The following is a 25,229-nucleotide window of genomic DNA, read 5'->3' as shown; positions in this document are numbered from 1 at the left end:
ATTGGTGTGTCTACAATTAAGCAAACAAGTGTTTGCACACCTGATGACTGTGTTGAACCAATTGGTTGGACGGTGTGGTAATTTGACAGTCAGTGCTTTGGTATTGCAAGGACGTGACTTCATGATAGATTTTTGTGTGTAATGTATGTTAAGTGTGTTTAGTGTTTTGCAAATCACTGTGTGTAGAGTTTTGCAACAAGTGTGAGGTTGACAATGTGCTTATAGTTGTGCAAATATGGGCTGATGTTTTGCTTCTTGAGTGTAAGGTTTTGCTAATAGTGTACTACTTTTAATTTTAGTGTGTAAGCAATCCAAAAAAACTGTAACATCTGCTAACCATGTGTATGTGACAAATAAAATTTGATTTGAAATACGTATGACTGCATAGTATTGCGTGAACATGTGTAACTCTAAGCCATCCATTTACTGCACTGCATTGAATGAATGAGGTTGGTTATCATGCTGTACTACCTTTTTTTTGTACATTGTTTACAGTTCCTATGCTGAACACATACTGTGTTTGAATTCTGTACAGAGTGGAAAGGCAAAGACATCATGGAGGATGAGGACGCTTGTTTACAGATGTACAAGAGACTGCAATTATAAATGTGGTTTTGGCCAACAATGCAATTAGGATTCGAGAGATAAGAGAGCATATCTTGAATAATGACACCATATTTAACAACATCAATGCTGTAAGCCTGTCGACCATACAACGCATCCTCCAACGGCACCGAGTGACGATGAAACAACTTTACAAGGTGCCATTTGAGAGAAACTCTGACAGAGTCAAGAATATGCGACATGACTTTGTAGAGGTATGTATGCAACACTACTTCCAGTACTTCAGACATACCATATTTACTCATCTGTATATCCTTTTGTCTGTTACAGAGAGTATTGGAGCTGGATGCCCATGTAATTCGCCATTAATTTATTTATGTGGATGAGGTTGGCTTCAACCTCACCAAAACCAGGCGCCGCGGAAGAAATGTAATCGGACAGAGGGCAATTACCAATGTCCCTGGACAGCGTGGGGGTAATATAACTATGTGTGCTGCCATCACTCAAAACGGGGTCCTCCATCACAATGCCACACTGGGTCCGTACAACACTGGCCATATGCTCACTTTTCTGGATACAATTTACACAATGCTTGTCCCTGATCCAGATCAGGAGCCTGCCAGATTTGTGGTTTTATGGGACAATGTTAGTTTTCACCGGGCTGTTCTGGTCCAAAACTGGTTTGCCACCCATCCACAATTTGTAGTTTTGTACCTACCCCCATATTCACCTTTTCTAAATCCCATAGAGGAATTATTCTTAGCCTGGCACTGGAAAGTGTATGATCGCCAACCCTATGCCCGCATGCCGCTTCCCCAGGCAATGGAGGACGCATGTGGGGACATAGAGGTTGCCTCTGTCCAAGGTTGGATACGCCATGCTAGGAGATACTTCCCTCGATGTTTGGCAAGAGAAAACGTATCTTGTGATGTGGACGAAGTATTGTGGCCAGACCCAGGCCAGAGAAGAGATGAAGCGTAGCTTAGCACTGGTGACTGCCCCCCCCCCCACCAATTCCTGGACTGCCCCCCCGGGACCCCAAACACACAATTGTGTTCTCTACTGTATTCTAAAGAATATACTTTTGGTTTACATATGTTTATGGTTTTGTTGTATGCTACTGTATACAACAGTAATGTTTGGCCTAATAAATATTTTCTGTTTCTACATTGCATTGGTGTTTACAGTGCACTTGTTACCCCTCTCAGCAGATTACTTTCACTGTAGAACATTGTATTGAAATGTAGATATAAGCCTATGAAAGACCAAAGAGCTTTAGATTTAGAACAACAGTGTTTACACGGTATATCCAAAAATGTACTATTATGAAAGCAGTGTTTGCCATTTGATGCAAATGCTTCATTCTGACATGTGTTTATGGCATTTTGAATGCAGTGTTACATTTTGAAGGAGATGTGAGGCATTATGCATTTTGTGTGTGCAGTTTTGGGAATTGTGTGTAGAGTTTTGAAAAAAGGAGACAGTTTTGAAAACGTGTGTAAGCAGTTGGAAAAAAATGTAATAATATCTCTCTAGAGTCAAAGCCCTTTCTATGCTGGAGGAGGGGTTCTAAGCTAACATATGGAATTGTTTTAAGATGGTCATACCAAGGAATATTTAGCTATTTTATTTTTTATTTTAAGACCCCTCAAGGTATACAAAAATACATATACAAAAAAAATATTGGATGAAACATTGAATTTGGCATTACAGCTAATAGCCAATAGAAACGCATTGAATAACATATTCACTACATGGAACAACAGATTGTCCCCCAAAAAATTGTAAGGAAATTTGTTCTGAAGAGTCTGTCCTACTGTATATCTGAGAGATATAACAAAGATCAAGAAACTATTTTATTTACTTTTTACATGTATTTATTCCCTTATTTTAAGCACTAAACTATTCACATATATACAGTGCATTCGGAAAGTCCTGTTGGAAGGTGAACCTTCGCCCCAGTCTGAGGTCCTGAGCGCTCTGGAGCAGGTTTTCATCAAGGATCTCTCTGTACTTTTCTGTTCTTTCCCTCGATCCTGACTAGTCTCCCAGTCCCTGCCGCTGAAAAATATCCCCACAGCATGATGCTGCCACCACCATGCTTCACCGTAGGGATGGTGCCAGGTTTCCTCCAGACGTGACACTTGGCATTCAGGAGTTCAAAGAGTTCAATCTTGCGGGCTGTCATGTGCTTTTTACTGAGGAGTGGCTTCCGTCTGGCCACTCTACCACAAAGGCCTGATTGGTGGAGTACTGCAGAGATGGTTGTCCTTCTGGAAGGTTCTCCCATCTCCACAGAGGAACTCTGGAGCTCTGTCAGAGTGCCCATCAGGATATTGATGGGCCTTAACAAGGCCCTTCTCCCCAATTGCTCAGTTTTAGGAAGAGTCTTGGTGGTTCCAAACTTCCTCCAAACTTCTTCCATTTAAGAATGATGGAGGCCACTGTGTTCTTGTGGACCTTCAATGCTGCAGCCATTTTTTGGTACCCTTCCCCAGATCTGTGCCTCAACACAATCCTGTCTCGGAGCTCTACCGACAATTCCTTCGACCTCATGGCTTGGTTTTTGCTCTGACTTGCACTATCAACTGTGAGACCCTATATAGACAGGTGTGTGCCTTTCCAAATCATGTCCAATCAATTGAATTTACCACAGGTGGACTCCAATCAAGTTGTAGAAACATCTCAAGGATGATCAATGGAAACAGGATGCACCTGAGCTCAATTTTGAGTCTCATAGCAAAGGGTCTGAATACTTGTTTTATTTGTTTTAAATTTGTAATAAATTTGCAAAAATTGTTTATGCTTTGTCGTTATGGGGTATTGTGTGTAGATTGATGAGGAACATCTTTATTTAGTTCATTTTAGGCTGTAACGTAACAAAATGGGGAAAAAGGGAAGGGGTCTGAATACTTTCCGAATCCACTGTACTACCATTTATTTTTTAAACTGGTACCAGGGACCTTAAGATGAGTCTTGTGGGCATCCTAGAGCAAAACGGAGAATACCATAGTGTTCATTAGAGTCTCAGCTTTCCACAGAGGTGTCATAATAGTAGGCCAAACAGTATGGACGCTACAGACCAATCTTCAGGATGTCTCATGGTCGACAAACACCGCTCTAGCTCTGCCACCTTTCACCGCAGGGCGATATCGGTGGATGTGGTGGATTGAGACGCAGCCCATGCAAAAATCTCTAGCTTAAACAGACTTTGATGGGGATTTTTTATTAAGTTAATTCGATTTCCGCGGGGGATTGGAAATTGTAGGCCAAGGTTAATATCTCACCTATTAAGTTATGCTCTTTGTGACCATTAGTTGAAAAACTATTTTTCTATCAAGTGATCTAAGAGAAACCTGCCCTTTGGTCATATTCAGCAGTGCACAGGCACATCACTCTGAATGCTATAGGAAGACTTTTCGTTTAAAGCAATGTATTAGGGTTTTAAGGATGCTGATGCTTCTCTATCATGTGTACTAGATAACTGTGTATCTGTATGTTATATTTCTACAAACACTGCTTTCTTTCTAATGTCGCCTATAGCTGTAATACTCTGAATTAAGATGCTTTTCATGAAAGTGGAAGTCCAAATAACTACTTACCCTATTTCCGATGTCAGGTTTGGGATGCTGTCAATCATTCCATGTGAATGTTACTGAGAGTCACTCCGCCTATCTCATCGCAGACTGAGATAACGAGCAGAAAGTCCTATCGAGCATAAAACATTTAAGAAAGGCCCACCTCAAAACATCAACAGGAAAACACACGGTCTCTTGTTGTAATCTCTTTATTCACTTTCGGGATTTTGCACAAACAAAAAAAAACGAATGAAATACACAAAAAAGTTGTACAGAACTGATTCTGTTGCATACCGTACACACAATAAGTGTCCGAGTGAATAACCAGCCATTAAAAACCAACCTAGAATCCCCTTTTGTTCATAGCAAAAAGATCCTATACTAGAGAAAAAAAAATTCACAACTTCTATTCAAAAATGACAGTATATACAGTGATTCATCATACCTCCCTATCATTGAAGGCAGTTAACACAGAGAACTTGTTCCTAGAGTGAAGGAAGTGCTTGAGTCATTCAGTGAGTTAAAACAAAACAGTCTCTCTGTCAGAAAGACGGAAACGTATCATTTAGTGGCATCATAAGTGTCGAATACTCCTAGATGGTTTCCCGGACCCAGATTAAGTCCTCAACTAAAAAAACCTTGCTTCATGAACAACCTCCATTCAAAGTGCTTTTTAGTCTAGGGCTAGGCTTAAGGTTTCTACAAGCTTCACTCTGTCGATCGACATGCATGCATGTGCAAGGAATGAGTCTGTTTTTAAAAATGGGGCAGCGCACACTTTTGTCCACATCGTCGTTGCGTTCCACCCAGAGAAGAAGTCTGCCTTGTTTAATGTACATCCACTAGGGCGGCAGGAATTCCTCCCTCCATGTTCAACAATAGGTACAGAAACTCAGTACTAGTGGGAAGGCTATAGAAAAGGTAGCCGAAAGTATTGGCTGGAAGAATGCTTAACGGTCTAAACATTGATAAGGTCATAAGAGAGGAGAGACAGATTCCATTCAGAAAGACAGACACAGAGTATAAAACCAACTGGGGATTTGCCCAAACTGATATGATTTAAACCCTTTACTACAGTTATTACATAGGTATAAGGGCAACTTAGGGTAAACAGTTACCAGCCTTACAACTATCAAAGGCCTAAAGGTCAGCCAATCATATCTGACAGGTAAAAACAACTGACAGCAGAAAGGGAAAGTTCCCTGGACACCAATGGAGATTCTCCATTTATTTCATTTTTTAGTCCGGAATTAGGCTTCATCTGTATCCGGGAAACCACCCCTAAATGTATGTCCACTGCTTTGACCGATATGTATGAATGTGCCCTCATGTTTAAAAAAACATGTCAAAAAGTGTCCATCCAGCATCATTATGTTAATGAATCATTACTGTGACTAATAGTGTAATAAATGTGACATTTCCGTGGAGGGGTTGGGCATTGTCTCATATCCTGCTGCCAATTTCTTTGAGCATGATAACCTGCATGAAACATGTTCTCTAATCGTTTGGCACACACACACACACACACACTAGTTCAACTCTTATCAGGCTACAATACATAATAAAAAAAACAACTGATTTGTAAATATCAAAATCTGCATGGGGACGATTCTAATTTCAAAGTAATGCGGTTCCCTAATGTCTTTTGAGCTGTAGTAAATTCAACTCGGTAATTATTATACATAAATAGTGAGGTTGCAGGACAAGACTAGTTAACATTACAACATAATAATCAAAATAAGAAGTTATAATACATGCATGAACTGTTGAACAAACTATTGAAGATGAAACTGGAAATAGATCTAGGATAATGTCCTGTTGTTGCGAGCCCCTATCAAAGAGGTTTGTCTCCGTGGTTACAGAAAAAATAATAAACATGGCTAAACGCTCCAGGCTCTCAGGCACCCGAATAGAAACGAGTTATTATGAATGTAAGCGTTTTCCAGAGTATTCTGTTGATTTGTCACGAAGATATATGATACCATATAAGGAAGCTCATGTGACTTGAAAGTATTACCCAACATTGTCATGATTGGTATGAAATTTCAACTGCAGATGTGTAAAAAAATAATAGTCAAGTATAGATGTCAATAAATTCTTAGCTTTTTCAGAAACACACACAACAACACACAACTATATATACAGGCATACAATGTGCATCCATTATTACGTGGGGCAATTGGAGGCTGGTCGTCCATGGCCCGCTATTTCTTTGAAAGTCCATACCTCCCGATAGTAGTGACATCAGGAGCAGACATTTTGATCATTGTATCGTTGTAGATGGTGTAAAATGTTTCATGATAAGGAGTTTTGAAAAGGAGGATAAGTCCGTCAGTCAGGCAGTCCATCCGCAGCCCTAATGCAGTGCAGTGCAATGCATTCTGGGGGCTTCAGGATGATGTCCCTCAGTTCTGGTGATGCTTCAGGTGGCCGTAGCGTGTGTGCGTGCGTGCGTGTGTGTGTGTGTGTGTTTAGTTTTGGTGGCGCTTCATGTGTAGGGCCAGGTGATCTGAACGGGAGAAACAACGACTGCAGGCCACACACTTGAAGGGCTTGGCTCCCGTGTGTTTACGGTAATGTCGCGTCAGCTCGTCAGAGCGGGCGAAACGCCAGTCACAGCCCTCCCAGCTGCAACGGTATGGTTTCTCTCCTGAAACAGAGAGAGGAGAGAGAGAGAGAGAGAGAAGACATAAATACACTGTCTGTCCTATGAATATGGGTATGTCAAAACTGGTGAAGCCTGTGCGGCTGTTAAGACAGGGATGTGTGACACTTTCTAATGTGACACAGAGAGAGAGCAGAATATCCTGTACAGTTGTTTTGAGAAAGAGATGAGAGTTAGACTATTCTTCATTTCACTATTTTCATTTATATTTCACAACTGTGTTGGCAGTGATGTCTTCAACAGGGTGTGGTAAACATACTGCCAAACACACTGTTCACACACACACCAGTGGGCATGTTAAAGCAGGTACATCCCCTACCAACATCTGGCTATTCACTCAGAGAGTATTATATGGGTTCAGCATAAACTCATGTTGAATGGATACTAAATGTAAGCTTTGATAAGATTTTGATGTTGACACACAGGGAAAATTTTTCCCGGGGGGGACAGAAAGAGAAAGAGCCTGAAAGGACACAAAACTGTAGCCCTAGAGTTATGAATATCTTCCTAAATAAAACTCCAAAGCAATAAATGGATGGATAGATCGATAAAGCACGATCAACTTAATAAAAACACATTTTCTATTGACTACTTTAAGGGCCTTTTAAGTGACAAATGAAGTAACAATTTCATCCCCCCTTGTGACGGGGAATAGAAGCTTGTTTTGCGCAACAAGGGAGGGGCAATTGAATGCAAGCTTTACACCAAAAAAAATGAAGGTAAAATGTAAATTGTTTAAACAATTTCTAGCCTGTCTATCTATGGGTAACAGGGTTGATGTTTTAAGCTCGACCCGTTCAGTTTTCCACAACAAAACACCAGAAAATGACCCAAAAGGGAAAGAGCCAGCTCAGCTGCTTTTACACTGTGATTTTACTATCTTAGATGTTCAATGTTTCTTTTGAAGCAAATATTTGAAAAGGTGTAGTTTCACCATATTAAAACAGTTCAGTTCACTTAACAGGGTGGACCTTAAAACAAGGGACAGACATTACATGTGATTAGATGGAATCACTATGAAATAAATAATAATCTTCAGAAATGACTTTGTTAAAAGCAACAAAATAACTAGGGCTTTACAAGGATGGTGGACACTTTTAAAATGCAATATCGGTGCACAATTTCTACTTAAAATGTCAAATCATTTCTGTGGAACGATCCAAAAGCCAATAAGATTGAATGGTTTTGCCGTATCGTGTCAATAATCGACCGTTCTTACTTTTGAAAAAGTATGCTCACACCCTTATTTACTTGAATTCGTTCCTGAGTGTGCGTTCATGAGTGTGTATGTTGAACACCATTCGGTCACCCTGTTAAACTGTGTATTTTTAATTGATTTTTAATTGAACCTTTATTTAACTAGGCAAGTCAGTTTAAGAACAAATTGTTATTTACAATGACGGCCTACCCCGGCCAAACCCTAACCTAGACGACGCTGGGCCAATTGTGCGCCGCCCTCTGGTTTCACGTGAGGAGAATAACACTATTTCACCCCCAAATGTTAATTTGCAATTCCACATGTGAGATTTATATTTTCAAATGTACATTTATTTCACATATGAACTTGCAATTCCACATGTGAAAGTGAGATTTTCCCGTGTGGAGTTTTCTTAAATGTGAAACTCCAAATGTAATTTTCACATGTTAATGCTTTTCAAATGTGAACTTGCAATTTCACATGTGAGGTGAAAACATGCTCTTCTCCTGTGAGGTGAAAACATGCTCTTCTCCTGTGAGGTGAAAACATGCTCTTCTCCTCACATGCGAACAGGTGGTTTTAACATAATTACTGTTGAAAATATAGTTTCAACTTAAGTTCAACTTGCAAAAACAGCCATTTCAACTACACATTTCACATGTTTTTGTTGTCGTAAGGGAGGACGCCATGAGTACTGATTAGATAGAGAGTATTACTCATTAAAAACAGCTAATTGACAATCACTACTGAAGCAGGGGCCCAGAGGGTCATGGGGGCATTGGGTGAGAGGGGTCAGGGGTCAGGGGTGGAGGGTAATGTATGTGTGCGTTTTGGGGAGTTCAGGCTGTTATTAGTATCTTTCAGCGGTGCAGGCAGGTGTATTTGAGTTCAGTCTAGCTCTGCTCTCAACTCTGGGTCGAAAGCATCACCTCTCCCTCCTTGCCATTATTATGGCATTGGTAAACAATATAATGAGATAGCCCTGCACATACAGGCCCACAGATCAAACATGTTGCCTGCTTCCCAAATCGCACACTATTCCCTATTTAGTGAGGTACTTTTAAAAAAGGGCCCATAGGGCTTTGGTCAAAAGTAGTGCACTATATAGGGAATAGGGTGCCATTAGGGATCAAATCAGACAACGTCTGCATCTCAAAACAAGCTAACAGAGGGTCAGGTGCAATTGGTTGTTCTCCAAAACACAGGTTAGGGCTGTGATACTGTGAATGTCGCTGAGGCTTAGATAAGGGAGCTGTTTAACTGACAGCATCACAATAATACACTTCAGCTATTTGGTCAGGTGGCAGTTGTGCAACGGTTGAGTTTTTTTATCAGCCTAACATTGCCACATATTGCACGTACGTAGAACACATACGCGCGCGCACACACACACGCACACTTTTCTCTCCCGAAGAGCCATTGTCTGTTTTATGATGGTGCCTACACGGTTTTACTGAAAGACAGCAAACAGTCCCAGCTCTCTGTGAAGCCCATAAACCATCCACAGGACATCCTTTGTGAGCCTCGCAGCTTTATAAACTGTTTCTGTTTGTTAAGAGGGCAGGGGGCCTCATCAGCAAGATACAGTGCATTTGGAAAGTATTCAGGCCCCTTGACTTTTTCCACATTTTGTTACGTTACAGCCTTATTCTAAAATTGATTCAATTGTTTTTTTCCCTCATCAATCTACACACAATACCCCATAATGATGAAGCAAAAACAGGTTTAATTCAAATGTATATATATAAAAAAAAAAAAATGAAATATTCCATTTACATAAGTATTCAGACCCTTTACTCAGTACTTTGTTGAAGCACCTTTGGCAGCGATTACAGCCTCGAGTCTTCTTGACGCTATAAGCTTGGCACACCTGTATTTGGGGAGTTTCTCCCATTCTTCTCTGTAGATCCTCTCAAGCTCTGTCAGGTTGGATGGAGAGCGTCTCTGCACAGCTATTTTCAGGTCTCTCCAGAGATGTTCGATTGGCCACCGGCCCAAGCTCCCAACTGCCAGGCCACCAACCCTCCAAGACCTCTCCCCACAAAAATCTTTTAAAAAAGCCTCATCTCCCTTCATTCCCCACCCCCAACGCACCAATAACCAACAAAATGATCAAAAGAGAAAAACTAAGGAAAACAAACACGAGAAAAAAAACCCATCAAAAACAAAAGACATCAAGGAGAGCAAAAATCAAAACAGTAAGGACAACTGTATACGTTTGACTGCATGTGTGGCACTATTTACATGTGTGTGTGTGTCCGTGTGTGTTTGAATAGGAGCGTATGTGTACGCATGTGTACACGTGTACAAACACCTGCGCGGCATCAGCCTCAGGCAAACAGGCACCGGATGTAACAGCGTTGCCCCTCAGTGTCATTCCAACTTACTTTTTGTTTTGTTTATTTTGACTTTATATTTTACTTATATCTTTGACCGTCTGGCCACTCTACCACAAAGGCCTGATTGGTGGAGTACTGCAGAGATGGTTGTCCTTCTGAAAGGTTCTTCCATCTCCACAGAGGAACCCTGGAGCTCTGTCAGAGTGACCATCGGGTTCTTGGTCACCTCCCTGACCAAGGCCCTTCTCCCCCGATTGGAAGAGTCTTGGTGGTTCCAAACTTCTTCCACTGAAGAATGATGGAGGCCAGTGTGCTCTTGGAGACCTTCGATGCTGCAGACATTTTTTGTACCCTTCCCCAGATCTGTGCCTCGACACAATCCTGTCTCTGAGCTCTGCGGACAATTCCTTCGACCTCACGGCTTGGTTTTTGCTCTGGCATGCACTGTCAACTGTGGGACCTTATATAGACAGGTGTGTGCCTTTCCAAATCATGTCCAATCAATTTTTATTTATTTTTTTGCAAAAATGTAATTATGGGTTATTGTGTGTAGATTGATGAGGAACATGTTTTATTTCCTCCATTTTAGAATAAGGCTGTAACGTAACACAATGTAGAGAAAGGAAAGGGGTCTGAATACTTTCCCAATGCGCTGTAGTACTGTAGGCTACTCGGCTCCGACACACCAATACCATTTGCTTGCCAAGAGCACTTACACCTCTGAACATGATTTGCAAACTGAGAGCGCACTGATTTTGCATGTAAAATCGGGTGAAAAATGGGTCTTTCCACTTGATTTCAATCACTTTTTGACCTCACCCCTATTGATTTGAACAGAACTTTTTATACATATTTGCTCGTACTAAAAGTGGTCAGAAAGTAACTTTTTGGACTTGAATGCCAAATCGTTTAGGAGTTAGAGGTCCTCAAAGTTGACCCATTTTGTATACCCATGTCTTCATGACTGGAAAAGATAAACGGTTGAGTTTGATACCATTTAAAAGCTCACAAACAGGGGTGTCAAACTATTTTATAATTTCTTTTAAAAAATGCCTGAGTCGGGTTCGAATCAAGCCCACTGCCCTTTTGACTCACGGAGGTAGGTCTACTTTTGATGCATCCATTCCACGTGGTTCCAGGGTTAAAACAGAAACAACTCAAAAGGTCAACAGTTTTATTCCCGAGTGCTTAAGGTTCGGGCTATGGTTTGGGGAAGGCCTACAAACAAAACGATAAAAAACGACGTGCCTGAGTATCGTCTGTATTCATAGCGTTCTTAGTGCTTGCTAGAGCATCGGGAACTTCCTTAGCTCAGTGGTCTAAGCAGGGCGCTCCGCCTCTCATCCCCACGAATGCTGGGAGATCTAGTAACCAGCCTGAGCCTAAATTAGGCCCACGAGTTAATTACATTTATTTCAATGTTTTCAAGACGTAAAAAGAATAGTCTAATAATTTACACATCAAAGAAAAGGGTCAGCTCAACAAAATAGTTTTTGTACAGGCTCAAATGCATAAACATCTTGACAGCTTTACAAAATCAAATATTAACACAACACAATACAGGCTTACAATCCACACCAAAGACCAGAACTATATCGACAAATCTCCCATAGCCTAACTATAAAACGTCAGTCAGCATCCACACTGGAGGAAAGTTTATCATACTACAGTACTACACCTGTCAATCAACTGATGGCCCGAATCTGCTCATCAACTCAGCCACGGAAACACATTATTATGGGTTTTCACACCTTTCATTGTGTGACAATGGACAGGCTAACGGGAGACCTACAGAATGTTCCCTATTGGAATAGAATCCGATAACAAGGGGCCTATTGCAACCATCGATGGCACTAGATTATCATCAGTTGATCTCTCCTGAAACAGACAACGTGTGCATCTCAAATGGGATGCAATCTGAGGCTGGTATCTCTAATGAACTTATTCTCTGCAGCAGAGTTAACTCTGGGTCTTCTTTTCCTGTGGCGGTCCTCATGAGAGCCAGTTTCATCATAGCGCTTGATGGTTTTTGCGACTGCACTTGAAGAAACTTTATTTCACTATTCCTGATTGGCTGACCTTCATGTCTTAAAGTAATGATGGACTGTCGTTTTCTCTTTGCTTATTTGAGCTGTTCTCTTCATAATATGGACTTGGTCTTTTACCAAATAGGGCTATCTTCTATATACCACCCCTACCTTGTCACAACACAACTGATTGGCTCAAACGCTTTAAGAAGGAAAGAAAGTCCACAAATTAACTTTAAACCAGGCACACCTGTTAATTGAAATGCATACTAGGTGACGACCTCACGAAGCTGGTTGAGAGAATTCCAAGAGTGTGCAAAGGGTGGCTACTTTGAAGAATCTCAAATATAAAATATATTTTGATTTGTTTAACTGATTTTTGGTTACTACATGATTCCATATGTGTTCTTTTATAGTTTTGATGTGTTCACTATTATTCTACAATGTTGAAAATAGTACAAATAAAGAAAAACCCTGGAATGAGTAGGTGTGTCCAAACTTTTGACTGGTACTGTATATGATGGTGTGCATAGACATTATTGGCCGTATATGAATAGAAAAGGTGTGTACAGCAGTAGTTATATAGGATAGGCCTTGACTAGAATACAGTAGATACTTATGAAGTGGGTAAATGCAGCAGGAAATATCTCAGACAAAAGAGACATCTGTACATGGTGAACAGCCAGGTATGCCTCAGTCACACACACACACACACACACACACACACAATAGGCCATATTTGAAAAGAAAATATTTACAAAAGAAGAGGCCATATGGTTAAGTATCTAGTATCTAGACTTAGTAGTTCCCAAGACATGTGAGCGACATGGAGCCGTATGTATCAGGAGACTCAGAGAGGGAGTGCTGATTTAGGATAGACCTGCCATACAGCCCCAGGTCTATCATTGACTGGTTGGATGACAGAGTGAAATCAGATTGTAGGCTACTCAGAGCTTGGATACGTTCCATCATGGCATCCAACAGATTATTTCCCCCAGATTCTACTGTATCTTCATTCTGTTCTGTCGCTCATCCTCTGAATGAATAATCCCTAAAAGTGTCAGCCTTTAGGTGTCCATTTACAGAAGTGACTACATCGAAACTGCTTCTCTCTTTTCCTTATCCCAGCTCCCCTCCCCTCTTTTCCTTATCCCAGCTCCCCTCCCCTCTTTTCTCCCTCCTCCCTGCTCCTCCCCTCTTTTCTCTGAATAGGGAGTGAAAAGCAGGAGGAACAGGTTTTGGCCCAGTCCACCACAACTGTGTTTTCTCCCTCCCTCCATTCCTCTCTGTTTCTCTGTGCTGGGGGAAACCTGGTATGGCTTGTATGGGCATGCATTAGTACAATAAGAAAACATCTGTTAAGAAAGTTTAGAACACACTCTCTCTCTCTCTCTTTCTCCCATCTGTCTCTCTTCTTTCCTCCGTCCATAGTGCCTCCATGTTTTTGCTTTGGTCTCAAGCCTTTAACATAACCAATATAGTCTCATTATGGCCTCCTTATTCAGTACTGTACACGTGCGCGTGTCTGTGTCTGTCTTTCTATTGGTGTAAGTGTACAGAGGAAGTTACTCTTTCTTACCTGTGTGTGTCCTTTGGTGTGCTTTCAAGTGAGAGCTCTTTGTGTAAACCTTGGTGCAGCCTACAAGGGAAAATAGATGTATCACTGCACTGACAATGGAGCAGTATTCAACATTGACCTCTACGGTATTTAATTTCACCATGTCTCGGTAAGCAAACTAACAGAATCATGAAACTCATCTCCTGTATCTGTGACCATACACGGTTTAGTCTTTAGCACATTAGCTAAAGACTAAGGGCACTTTGGGAGCATTTATTCATTCATTCATTCATCCAGTATCCCCCTTTCCCTTTCATTTCCAACCATCCAGTATCAGGGGGCTCACCTGGGAAGTCACAGAAGTGGATCCGTCTCTTCTCCAGCTCTGGATTGTTCCGTCGGTTGTACCTGGGTCCCGTCAGCACCCCCTGTCCGTGGGCCATGAGCATGGAGTGGTGGGACATCTGGGTGACCTTCAATCCCAGCCTCGTGGAGGCCTGGTAGGGGGGAGGAGGGGTGAGCAGCTCTGCCTGGTTCTCAGGACTACCCGGCTGGGAGTTGGGGGGTGAGGGAGGTAGGCTGTGGGGCTGGGACTGGGGCGATGCGGTGGTGTGGTGGTGGTAGAAATGCTCCGGCATCGCAAACGACGAGTCACCACCGCCGTGACCCACCGTCATCAAGGAGACGCTGTTCAGGTTTATCATGGTTCTACCGTTGCTGGCTCCGCCGGTCCCTGGTTGGCTGCTGTGGGAGAGGGTCATTGTGAGGTCAGCTCCACTGACAGGAACAGGCATCTGGTAGACCTGTGGTTTCTGGGGGCCAATGTACAGCTCTGTGTGTGTGTCTGAAACTGGGTGGCCACCGGCGGCCATGTCCGGTTTGATAAACATGGTGTTGACGGTCTGGGGCATGCTGAAGACAGACGTGAAGTCAGGCAAGGTCTGGATGGTCTGTATGGAGCAGGGCACTGGCACATCCACACCCGGCTCTGTCTTGATGTGTTGGAGGAGGTGATTTTGGTGGGCCTGGTGCTGCTGCTGGTTAGGCTTGTTGGGCCGGTACAGGCCAGTGCGGAGGTGGGTGGTGTTGGGGAGGATGAGGTTGATGTTGACGCTGTACGGGGCCGTGTTGGGCTTCTCCTCTGAGAAGTACTCGTCCACCAACGAGGCGCTCTCCCTGCGGTTCTTCTTGTCTGTGGGGGCCATGGAGGGAGGGATGAGGAGGCTGCCTGGGGGCTGGGAGAGGTATTTCTCCATCTCCAACCGGATCTAGAGAGAGAGAGAAGGAAGAGAGAGTGAGCCGTGTTTCAATACAGAGCCAACGTTGAAAAGGTAGGCACTCGCGCATCTAGGATGAGTCTCTTGTTGGGGTACGAATGCACTTTTTCATTCAATTTCTTTAAAAACCCTCTCAGCTAAACCTGCAGTTGCTTTTTATTGATTCTGTCACTGTGTGGGATTGTGTTGGTATAAAAAGGTGGAAGTGACATGGCACAGGTACATAAGCTAGAGGTATCTGTCTCTAACGTTTCTCAGTCTATCTGGGTGTGTGTCAGTTAAAGAGAGACGCCAGGAGAACTGGTGGTACCAGGACTCGCTTCCTCCCAGCATCCAACCTCTCTCCCTTCATTCCTCCCCCTTTCATTCCTCACATTCCAACCTACCAATGGGGCTCACCACCACGGAAGAATCAGAGGAAGGGAGGGAACGATGGAGTGAAAGATGTATGGAAAGACTGCCTTAAATGTGTGCTGCTACAAGGTAACTTAAAAGGGAAAACATTTAAAAGTAGACACAATGCATAGTGTTTGTCCTTTAACGCAGAAAAGCCACCAGAAACAATTACACTGTAACTACTAGAGAGTGACTTTTGAGGCCCGGTCCTGTCTGTTTTTTAAAATGTTTTTCTCTTTCATTTATCATCTCTCTCTTCTCCCCCCCCCCTCCTAAATCTGAAATTGTCTAGCCATGGCTTACTTAGCCTTCTGCCAGCCCTACAGGACATGTCTGTGCAGGGTGCAGTGCTAGCTAGCTAAGTAAACAAACAGCCAAAACAAAGGTGAGGGCATGAGAAAGAAGGAGCGAACACAAACACTACACTGCCTCCACTGGCAGTTAAAAATAGAACAGAGAGAACGAATTTGATTCTACCAGAGATGTCATGGGACAGCTAGGTCATTTCAGATTACAGAGGGAGAGGAAAGAGATGATACATGAAAGAGAAAAACTGAAAGTTCTCCAAACTAAACCATCAGCCCATTGTAACTATAGATGATTGACTAGCTTTTCATTTAGATACTATGTTTTACCTAAGGGCTTGTTAAAATGAATCCCAAGAAGCAAAACGAGGACTTATTAAGCTAGTACTATTTTACTGGGAAAGTTACAAATGAATGCCAGCCAAATAAAGAACCGTAGCCTAAATCAAATGTGCTGCAACTCAAACACACCCCTGTCGGTTCTATGAGTTACTGAGGCCAAACACTGGAGCACAAAGAGCCAATCCAAGGCAAAGCCCAGCCAATTGGTTGTGTACAAATGATTCAATGAGCTGTTGATATATTGAGGCTCTATCCAGCTGTACATAATGGCTAACCCAACAGCAGGTACAATGAAGGGGAGAGGACATTTCATCAGGCCTATTATACCTCCACAGCTATTTGAAGTGCCAGCTATGTCAACACTGGCTGCATTATATATTTCCCAATCTCTTCCCTAGCAACCCGAGTGTTGATGTGTTTTTATACACACACTCTTGAAGGCCTATCGCTTTATGGGCACTTCAACCTGTGTGTGAGTGTGTGTGCGTGTATGCCTCCAGAATATAATGGGCCATTTATCACTAGTGAACCCCACCGTCTCTCTCAAGCACCTCTGCCCCACAGCCCCTTCTGACATCAGTGCAATCTGACCAGGGAGAGAAACTGAAACGTAAAACCAAGTATTTAACTGGAAAATGGCTTCTTTTTATTTGTATTGAGAGCTCCTTTTCAGGACAGGGCACAAACGGGTCTTGTGTTATTCGGGTGCCTGGCAGGCAGGCTAACCCAGCGCCCTTGGCAGTGTCCCCCCTCTGGCCTGAGCACAGGGGGTTGGTGGCGCCTTCATTGGGGAGGACGGGCTCGTGGTAATGACTGGAGCGGAATCAGTGGAATGATATTAAATACATCAAACACATGGTTTCCAGGTGTTTGATGCCACTCCATTTGCTCTGTTCCCGCCATTATTATGAGCCGTCCACCACTCAGCAGCCTCCACTTGGCCTGAGTGCCCTGGATCCTGTTCATTAGGCAACAAATGGAAGAAAACATACTGAAATAGGGAGGGACTTACAATAAGAAACGTTCATTTTCTGTTGCAAAATGTTGTCAAACTTTTTCTGCTGTGTGTTCAAATGAACACAACCTGGTTCCTCTCCTTCTACCCTTACCCCTCTCGCCACCTCTCCCCCCCCCTCGCCAACTCTTCTGTCCATCCCCTTTGTATCAGAAGAAGAATGGAGTACCGCTAAACCCTGGCCCAAGACTTGAGTCTGTTAATGATTGTAGACCAGACAACTGCTACATGCCAAAGCCCAGATAACAGAATAGGAGGGAAGAGAAGAAAAGAGTCAACTTCTTATCAGCTCTTTTCTGGGTTATGGGGTAGAGTCAGGGTCTACGTCCCAAATGGCACCCTATTCCCTACATAGTACAGGGCCCATAGGGCTGGTCAAAAGTAGTGCACGATGTAGGGTATACAGGGTGCCATTTGGGATGCACACAGGGGGAGGTTTTTCACACTTAAGGTCCATGACCATGATTGTGATTTTGAGTTCAGATATTTAGCTTAGATATTAAACTAAAGTCAAAATACCAGCCAAGTCAATACTGTGCAATGAAAGATGACTAATGTCACATTTCATACCATGTCACCAAGTTTAACTATGAGTAACTATAGCAACTATGCCGTCCAACAATACGATAATGCAATAGAAATGCCTTTCAGACCATTGTTAGCCATGCAAATCTATCTGCAACTAATATCTACATCAGCATCCAACAACACCACTCAAGAGTTCCTTGTGGCCAATAGACTATCGTCCTCCCCACCTGCTCAGGGGTCAGGGGTCAGGATATCCCACAGACAAATGGTTCTGTCTCCTCACTAATGATCCTTTCTTAAAGGGAAATACCTGAAATGTGTCTTCCGCATTTAACCCAACCCCTCTGAACCAGAGAGGTGCAGAGGGCTGCCTTAATCAACATCCACCGTGCCTGGGGAACAGTGGGTTAGGAAACTGTGTGTATGTTTCCTGGGATCATCTCCATAAACGATGACTGATAGCCATGGTGGGGGGGGGGGGGGGGGGTGAGAGAGAGAGAGGGAGAACCTTTGATACCGAAATGATGTTTTATGGCTACTGGCATGATGATAAGACGGGTTGTTTTGGCTTTTATAGGACCGTCACTTTGAGGACAATCAGTCATCTTGGTTTGTGAAAAACAATGTAGTGTCATATGAGTATTGTTGAGGTTTCCCAAACTCGGTCCTGGCGCATGTTTTGTGTTTTCCCTAGGGCACAAAAACAAAATGTGTACCCAGAGGGCACCCCAGGATCGAGTTTGGGAAACCCAGACTTAAACTGCTGCCCAGTAGTGTAAAGTACTTAAGGAAAAATACTTTAAAGTACTACTTATGTCGTTTTATGTGGTATCTGTACTATATTTGACTATTTATATTTTTGAGCACTTTTACTTCACTACATTCCTAAAGAAAATAATGTACTTTTTACTCCATACATTTTTCCTGACACCAAAAGTACTCATTACATTTTGAATGCTTAGCAGGACAGGAAAATTGTCTAATTTAGGCACTTATCAAGAGAACATCCCTGGGCATCCCTACTGCCTCTGATCTGGCAGACTCACTAAACATAAATGCTTCATTTGGAAATTGTCGGAGTGTGCCCCTGGCTATCCCTAACAAAAATTATATATATACTGTATATATTCTGCCTGGTTTGCTTAATATAAGCAATTTGAACTGACTTATATTTTTACTTTTGATACTTAAGTATATTTTTGCAATTACATTTACTTTTGATACTTAACTACGCTTAAAACCAAATACTTTTGGACTTTTACTCAAGTAACATTTCTATTAAGGCATCTTTACTTTTACTCAAGTATAGCAATTGGGTCGTTTTTCAACCACTGCTGGTGACATACAGTCTGGTCAAAAAAAGTCAAAGCGTTGTGACTTGTTTAGACTGGCCACGGAGTCTGAGTATTGAGACGTATGGCAAACCACTGTGACTGGTAATGAAATGTGTCGTCTGGCCACAGAGTTTGACTGGTAGTGTAGCATAGTCTGGCCATATACCGTCTGTTTATTGACAGGGCTGATGACACAAAAACCCAAACAGAGAGAGGAGAGATGAATCAATACACAAGTGAGTGCTTACACTGTCTACACTGTGAACCTTCATAAAGCCACAAAGGATCCAGTTGGTTTTAGAGAAGGATTGCCACAGCAGGCTGGAAACACACAGCATTCAAATCAATCAGTTAACCAAACGCCATTTTACGCAAAGAGAATAACAAGGAGATAAACTCATCTAACACCAGAACACTGGGGAAGCGAAACGCTTTCAGCGAGCATTCTAACAAGTGTTCAACGTGGTCATGGTAAAGTCAATGCACTGCAGTAGATAGGTAGGTACTGTAAGCCTATCATGTCTAGTATCAAGCATCTAGTCGACTTACTACAGAGAGCGTGATCTGTGTCCCACCATGATGATAAGGCACTGGAGCGAGCGTACCATTGAATGGCTGCTCGTTGGGGAAACACCCCCGGCATCACCCCTGTTGGTGCAACTCCCTGGTGCTTTGTTTACCCACAATACAACTCACCTCTCATCTCAATGAGACAGCGCAAATCTCCTGCTCAAAATAGAAATGTCCACTTCTCAAGATTCTGACTGATCGAGTCTAAAAGTATGAGATAAAAACACTTGCTGGATAGAATATATACAACACACAAATAAACATAAATGTATCTATGAATGAAACAGATGAATTTAAAAAGTAATACACCGTTCCCTCCAAACACTTTTGGTTTCCTTTCACTAGCTAGTGTAGTTATATGGATGTGTGCCAGAGGTGACTGTTGGAGAATGGGGCAGACCTGTAGACCCGATGCAAATGGGCTGTATTGCATTAGCAGTCAAATGGCTAGTCAAACTAAACTCCACTGACTATCTGAAAAGTGTGTCTAAATTATGTCTCTAAAGTTACCTGTTGAAGTCTGACTGTGGCCTAAAACAACCTCGGGGAATGAAGAACGATAGGTCTAAATTCTGTCTCTAAAGTTACCTGTTGAAGTCTGACTGTGGCCAAAAACAACCTCGGGGAATGAAGAACGATAGGTCCAAATTCTGCCTCAAAAGTTCCTTCATTCCTCTGTAATTATTGGGCAGTTACAGGTAACTGCATCAATATATCTACAAATCCCATGTAACTAAATGGCGTCCGTGCAACCGGACGCCATTTTCTATAGGTCTTTACACAATGGAACTACAGCGCTTCATTAGATCGGATCAGGTCACTGGAATACCATTTTGACTTGAGCACATTCAACCGCAGTGACGGGAGGTTCACAACAGTAGCCAACTACAGAGAAACATAGGCTCATCCATCAGCCTTTCTCCCCTGGCCTGCAGTTACTTTCCCTGGCTTGGTAGTGTATCACCCACCTCCTGCCCCGAGCAGTATAGAGATAGATTAGGGATAAACGCCCTAGTTATTTTTTGGTTTCGTTCATTTGATCATTTAAAACAAGGTACACGTACTAAATGATTTAAGAATCATTGAGGATAAACACAAGAAAGTGTGCAACTTATTTCTAATGTAATCCTCTTCCGTGATAGCATTTGGCAAGTTTGGTATATGTGGCAGGACAAAGCAAATGGAGCAGCCTAACAGCCTCATAGAGCAGGGCCCTGTACAGACAGGTCTAACTGCATACCGCTGTCACGACAGGCATGGCCACACTCTTAAAAATGAAGGCGCTAGTTGGAACCAAATAAGGTTCTTGCGAGCGATGCCATAGGGGAACTGTTTTAGGGTCTCTGAAGAACCATGAATTTGATGGTTCTTTGAAGAACCATACAAATATCTCAAACCATAAATAATTCAGCCCTCCCGGACCGGATTTTAATAGCCCTGCTTTAGGGTTTTAAGCCTTATTTGAATATTTCCCAGGATGCCTCGCGAGTGAATTTTAGCGTTACCAGTACCACCCATGACTGTGTTTTCTAGGGACAGAGGAATGGTTGCTGCATTAATTCATGTTTAGTCATGTGGCCTTCACCAAGTGAAATTCAAGTGAATATGTTGTCATTAAAATGAAATTCCTAGGCCTCAAATTCCAGACAGAAATTCCTAGGCTCTCAAAATATGGTTTAAGGGCCTAGTTTTACCCTAATACAGTGGCCTGAAACTCATAGTTTACAAGTCACATCAGGCCTGCAAGTCATATTATGATGGTTTGCTAAGTGATGTGTAAATCCTATTGGAATCCAGCCAGAGTAGGGATATCCAACATTTAGATATTTTTTTTAGGACTGCCAGGGTTAGGAAGACTAAGATATGAGATTACCTTAAACATCTAAACTGAAACAACCAATTCAATTCAATTCGCTTTATTGGCATGACGTAACAATGTACATATTGCCAAAGCTTATTTTGGATATTTACAATATAAATAAAAATGAGAATAAAAAATGTCAACGGGAACAACAATAACCAAGGGTCAAAATAACCATACATTCAACAATAACAATAAGCATACAGTAGAGTACATGTGCAGGTTGATTGGTCTGTCAGACACTGTCCCTCAACTTATGGCAGGCAGCAATGTAGTGCGCTGCCAACCCACAGCTCTCTGCGTCCTCCCCCAACAGGACGGGTAGCCTATCCTCATCAGAGAGGTAACGGGTACAATGAGTCCACGTAATAGTTTAGAAAAATTGATGTTATTTATATGCGAGTAGCATAAGATTAATTAATGAATAAATGTACATGCAAAAACATAGATAAAAATCAAACAATTCTAAAAAATCATCCTGCAACAGAGCATGCTAGGAAATATGATAATGATGGCTGTGGTTTTGGTTCAACTATGGTTATTAACACCAACAATGGGGTTATTTAACACCACAGAGTCTTCATTTAACCTTTTACAGTGTTATTTTAACTCTGGAATCAACACTAGAAATGTCACACTGAAAAATCAACACTAGTTCTACATAGCTACCTCAATTACCTCGTACCCCTGTACTAGTACTCCCTGTATATAGCCATGCTATTTTTACTCATTACTGTTATTCACTGTGTATTTATTCCTCATCTCTATTTCTATTTGAATATTTATCTTTAACTCTGCATTGTTGGAAAAGGACCGGTAAGTTAGCGTTTCTCTGTTAGTCTACACCTGTTGTTTACGAAGCGTGGGACAAATAACATCCGATTTGATTGAGTTAACACTGCCCAATTTGCTGTGTGCTATGAAAGGGACACATACATTCCAGATCCCTTTAGAGTTCTGAAGAATCATCGATGACCCTTCAACAACCCCACACTTAACTCAATGGTTCTTTATCGGCCAGATTTATCCAAGGAACGTTAACAGCTGAGGAAAAAACATTTAAGAATCTCCAGTGCAGGGAAGGCAACATCATTAGACTGCCTTAAATCATCAATTCCTATATGACACCTCACACACAACCTCACACACACCCTCTTAAAATCAGCAGGAAAGACAGATCATTGCAAGGCAAATTCAATTCTCACAATAAAGAACGCACAATATGATGAGTGAGAACGTGGAGTATGTTGTCACTGCATGTGCAAATGCTGACTAATATTGGTAATAATAATATGGGCATATGTATAAGAAAAACGTGGCCAAATTAAGGGTTTAATTCATCCGTTTGGTCTTGAACCATAAGAAAATATTTGTCGCAGAGCTAAGTAAAATTATTCACTTTAAAACATGTCTCTGAGGCAAAATCGCCCTATATTTAGTTAATATGAACCCAGTGCCCTGTCCTTCAGGGAATGTGGGCATATATTAGAGAAACTAGCCTAATGACAGTGCCCTCTCTTGTTGATACAGTGGTGCCACGTTAATTACTAATAATGAATAGTAACTTAATCAACTTCATAAGTTCCATTTCAAAAAGTAAAACTATGCTTCTTGAACGTTTGATTGCAATATTGTCTGCAAGGAAATGGGCCATATTCCTATTATGTCTATCATTAGCCTAAATCCAACCATGATGAAAGACAGTAAATGACAATCATAACTAGGTTAAACACACCAGGGGCTATATATGATAACATAAATCCACATCAATTAACTGCTGTGAATTCTAAAGTGATCTCCTCGACCAAAACAGAGCATCAACGGTAACTGGACACCCTCAGATCCCGTTCAGCGGTTGAGATTCAGCCAGATGTTGCTGGGGAAACACGACACCAGAAGGGGAACTGAACTACCTGCAGGGGGGGGGGGGGTCTGGGGTACACCTCACACACACACTCTTAAAATCAGCAGGAAAGACAGATCATTGCAAGGCAAATTCAATTCTCACAATAAAGAACGCACAATATGATGAGTGAGAATCTACTGGGAACGTGGAGTATGTTGTCACTGCATGTGCAAATGCTGACCAATATTAGTAATAATAATATGGGCATATGTATAAGAAAAACGTGGCCAAATTAAGGGTTTAATTAATCCGTTTGGTCTTGAACCATAAGAAAATATTTGTCGCAGAGCTAAGTAAAATGATTCACTTTAAAACCCTATTCGGTTCTAGTGCACAGAGATAAAGTGCCAGCTAAATAAATACATATATTTATAAAACAATCTTCAAACGAATGAAACGCACGAAAAATATGAATTTATAAATGAACAGACCTGACAAATCTTGAACAGAAAAAAATAGGATTCAATTTGAAGGCCTATTCAACAACATTATTAGTAGGCTATGGAATCGTGCTTGCGTCGAGTAACGCGTGGGTAACAATGCTATAGGCTTTTCCATAGGCTAACCTTTTTGGAATATGGACAATGCTGTATATTGAATAGGCCTACATGTGCTCTTTCTCCCAAGAACAATAAAATACGTTATTCACTGTTATGCATGACACGAATAGGTTTATTGTGATAGGAGATAAGCGAAGGACACCTGAATGAAACGATCCATTTCTACAGTTTTCGCATTGAGGCTATTTCTTGAGTGGGAGTGTCCCACTGTTCAACTGACTACAAAATATGAACCAGGAGAAGGGCGGAATACGGTGGAGCCCCTGGCCGCACCTGGGCTACCTCCACTGGGTTAAGATGTCATTCTCACCGCGGGTTTCACTTCCTCAAACACCGACGAGTCCTCTGCGCCGTCGGCTCCAGACATCCGCACAGGTTTCAGCTGCGTGAAAACAGCCCTCTCTTCTGTGTGTGGAGGATTCATGGCCAGTCCTATACTAGTTGCCATAGTTATCTCTCCGATAAAACGTATTCAAATAGCGCTTCCTTTATAAATATAACTTATGTAAAGTACATATAGATTTGACAACTGTTGCGTGATAAGCGCGTCGTTGTCGGATCCAGGTGCGCGCAGTAATTCCAAATCCCTCACTGGCTCACAGGTCATTTTACCTGCGCTCAAGTAAGCCAAGTGAGACCTGGAAGTCATGATTGACAAAAACATTAGCCAATTCAAGCGAGGGAGTGTCCTCTACCCCAATCACCTGTGCCGTAGGTGTTTTTCACGTGGGTGGTGAGGAAACTACATAATGGAGAAGGAGAGAGAAAGGGGAATGATGTTGCAAGAACAAGCATGGTTTTTAGTTCATAAACAGCATATAGCCCAGTTTTAACATAGATATTTCACACACAAGCGCACTCACACAAACGCACACACACATGTGTTTCCCTGAGGGGTGTGTGTGTGTTTCAGTAGGAAGAGAAAAGCCAGTGAAACCTGAATCATAGTAAATAATGAACTGGCTGTCACAACATATTCATAGAAACCTGAAAATATGACCTTAAACATGGGCTAGAAAATGTCTGCTTCAGGACTCAGATAAATGTAACATAGTTCCTGTGAGAACAGACCGGTCTTAGAAATGGATGGTGTTTCTATTGCGTCGTAATAGTGGTAGATTGGCATTCTTGTGCTTTAGAATTGGAACACTGTAATCTAGAACATGATGTAAATGCTGGCAGGGTTCTGATATAAACATGATACAA

General features: G+C 42.0%; 1 protein-coding gene across 1 annotated transcript; it reads right to left on the bottom strand.

Annotated features, from left to right (window-relative positions):
- Positions 1-4,335: 4,335 nt before the first annotated feature.
- LOC139536795 (Krueppel-like factor 5) lies at positions 4,336-24,621 on the bottom strand. Its single transcript, XM_071337422.1, has 4 exons — positions 24,334-24,621; positions 14,276-15,197; positions 13,951-14,010; positions 4,336-6,792 (listed from the first exon to the last, which is right to left on the bottom strand). Exons 1-4 carry the CDS (start codon positions 24,469-24,471, stop codon positions 6,614-6,616), a joined length of 1,299 nt encoding a protein of 432 aa, XP_071193523.1. The 5' UTR covers positions 24,472-24,621; the 3' UTR covers positions 4,336-6,613.
- Between the last annotated feature and the right edge of the window lie 608 nt (positions 24,622-25,229).

Source organism: Salvelinus alpinus, chromosome 13, assembly GCF_045679555.1.
Source record: "Salvelinus alpinus chromosome 13, SLU_Salpinus.1, whole genome shotgun sequence".
Taxonomy (NCBI): Eukaryota; Metazoa; Chordata; class Actinopteri; order Salmoniformes; family Salmonidae; genus Salvelinus; species Salvelinus alpinus.
The sequence above is the reverse complement of the archived record's forward strand: the minus strand, read 5'-3'. Positions and strand labels throughout refer to the sequence as shown.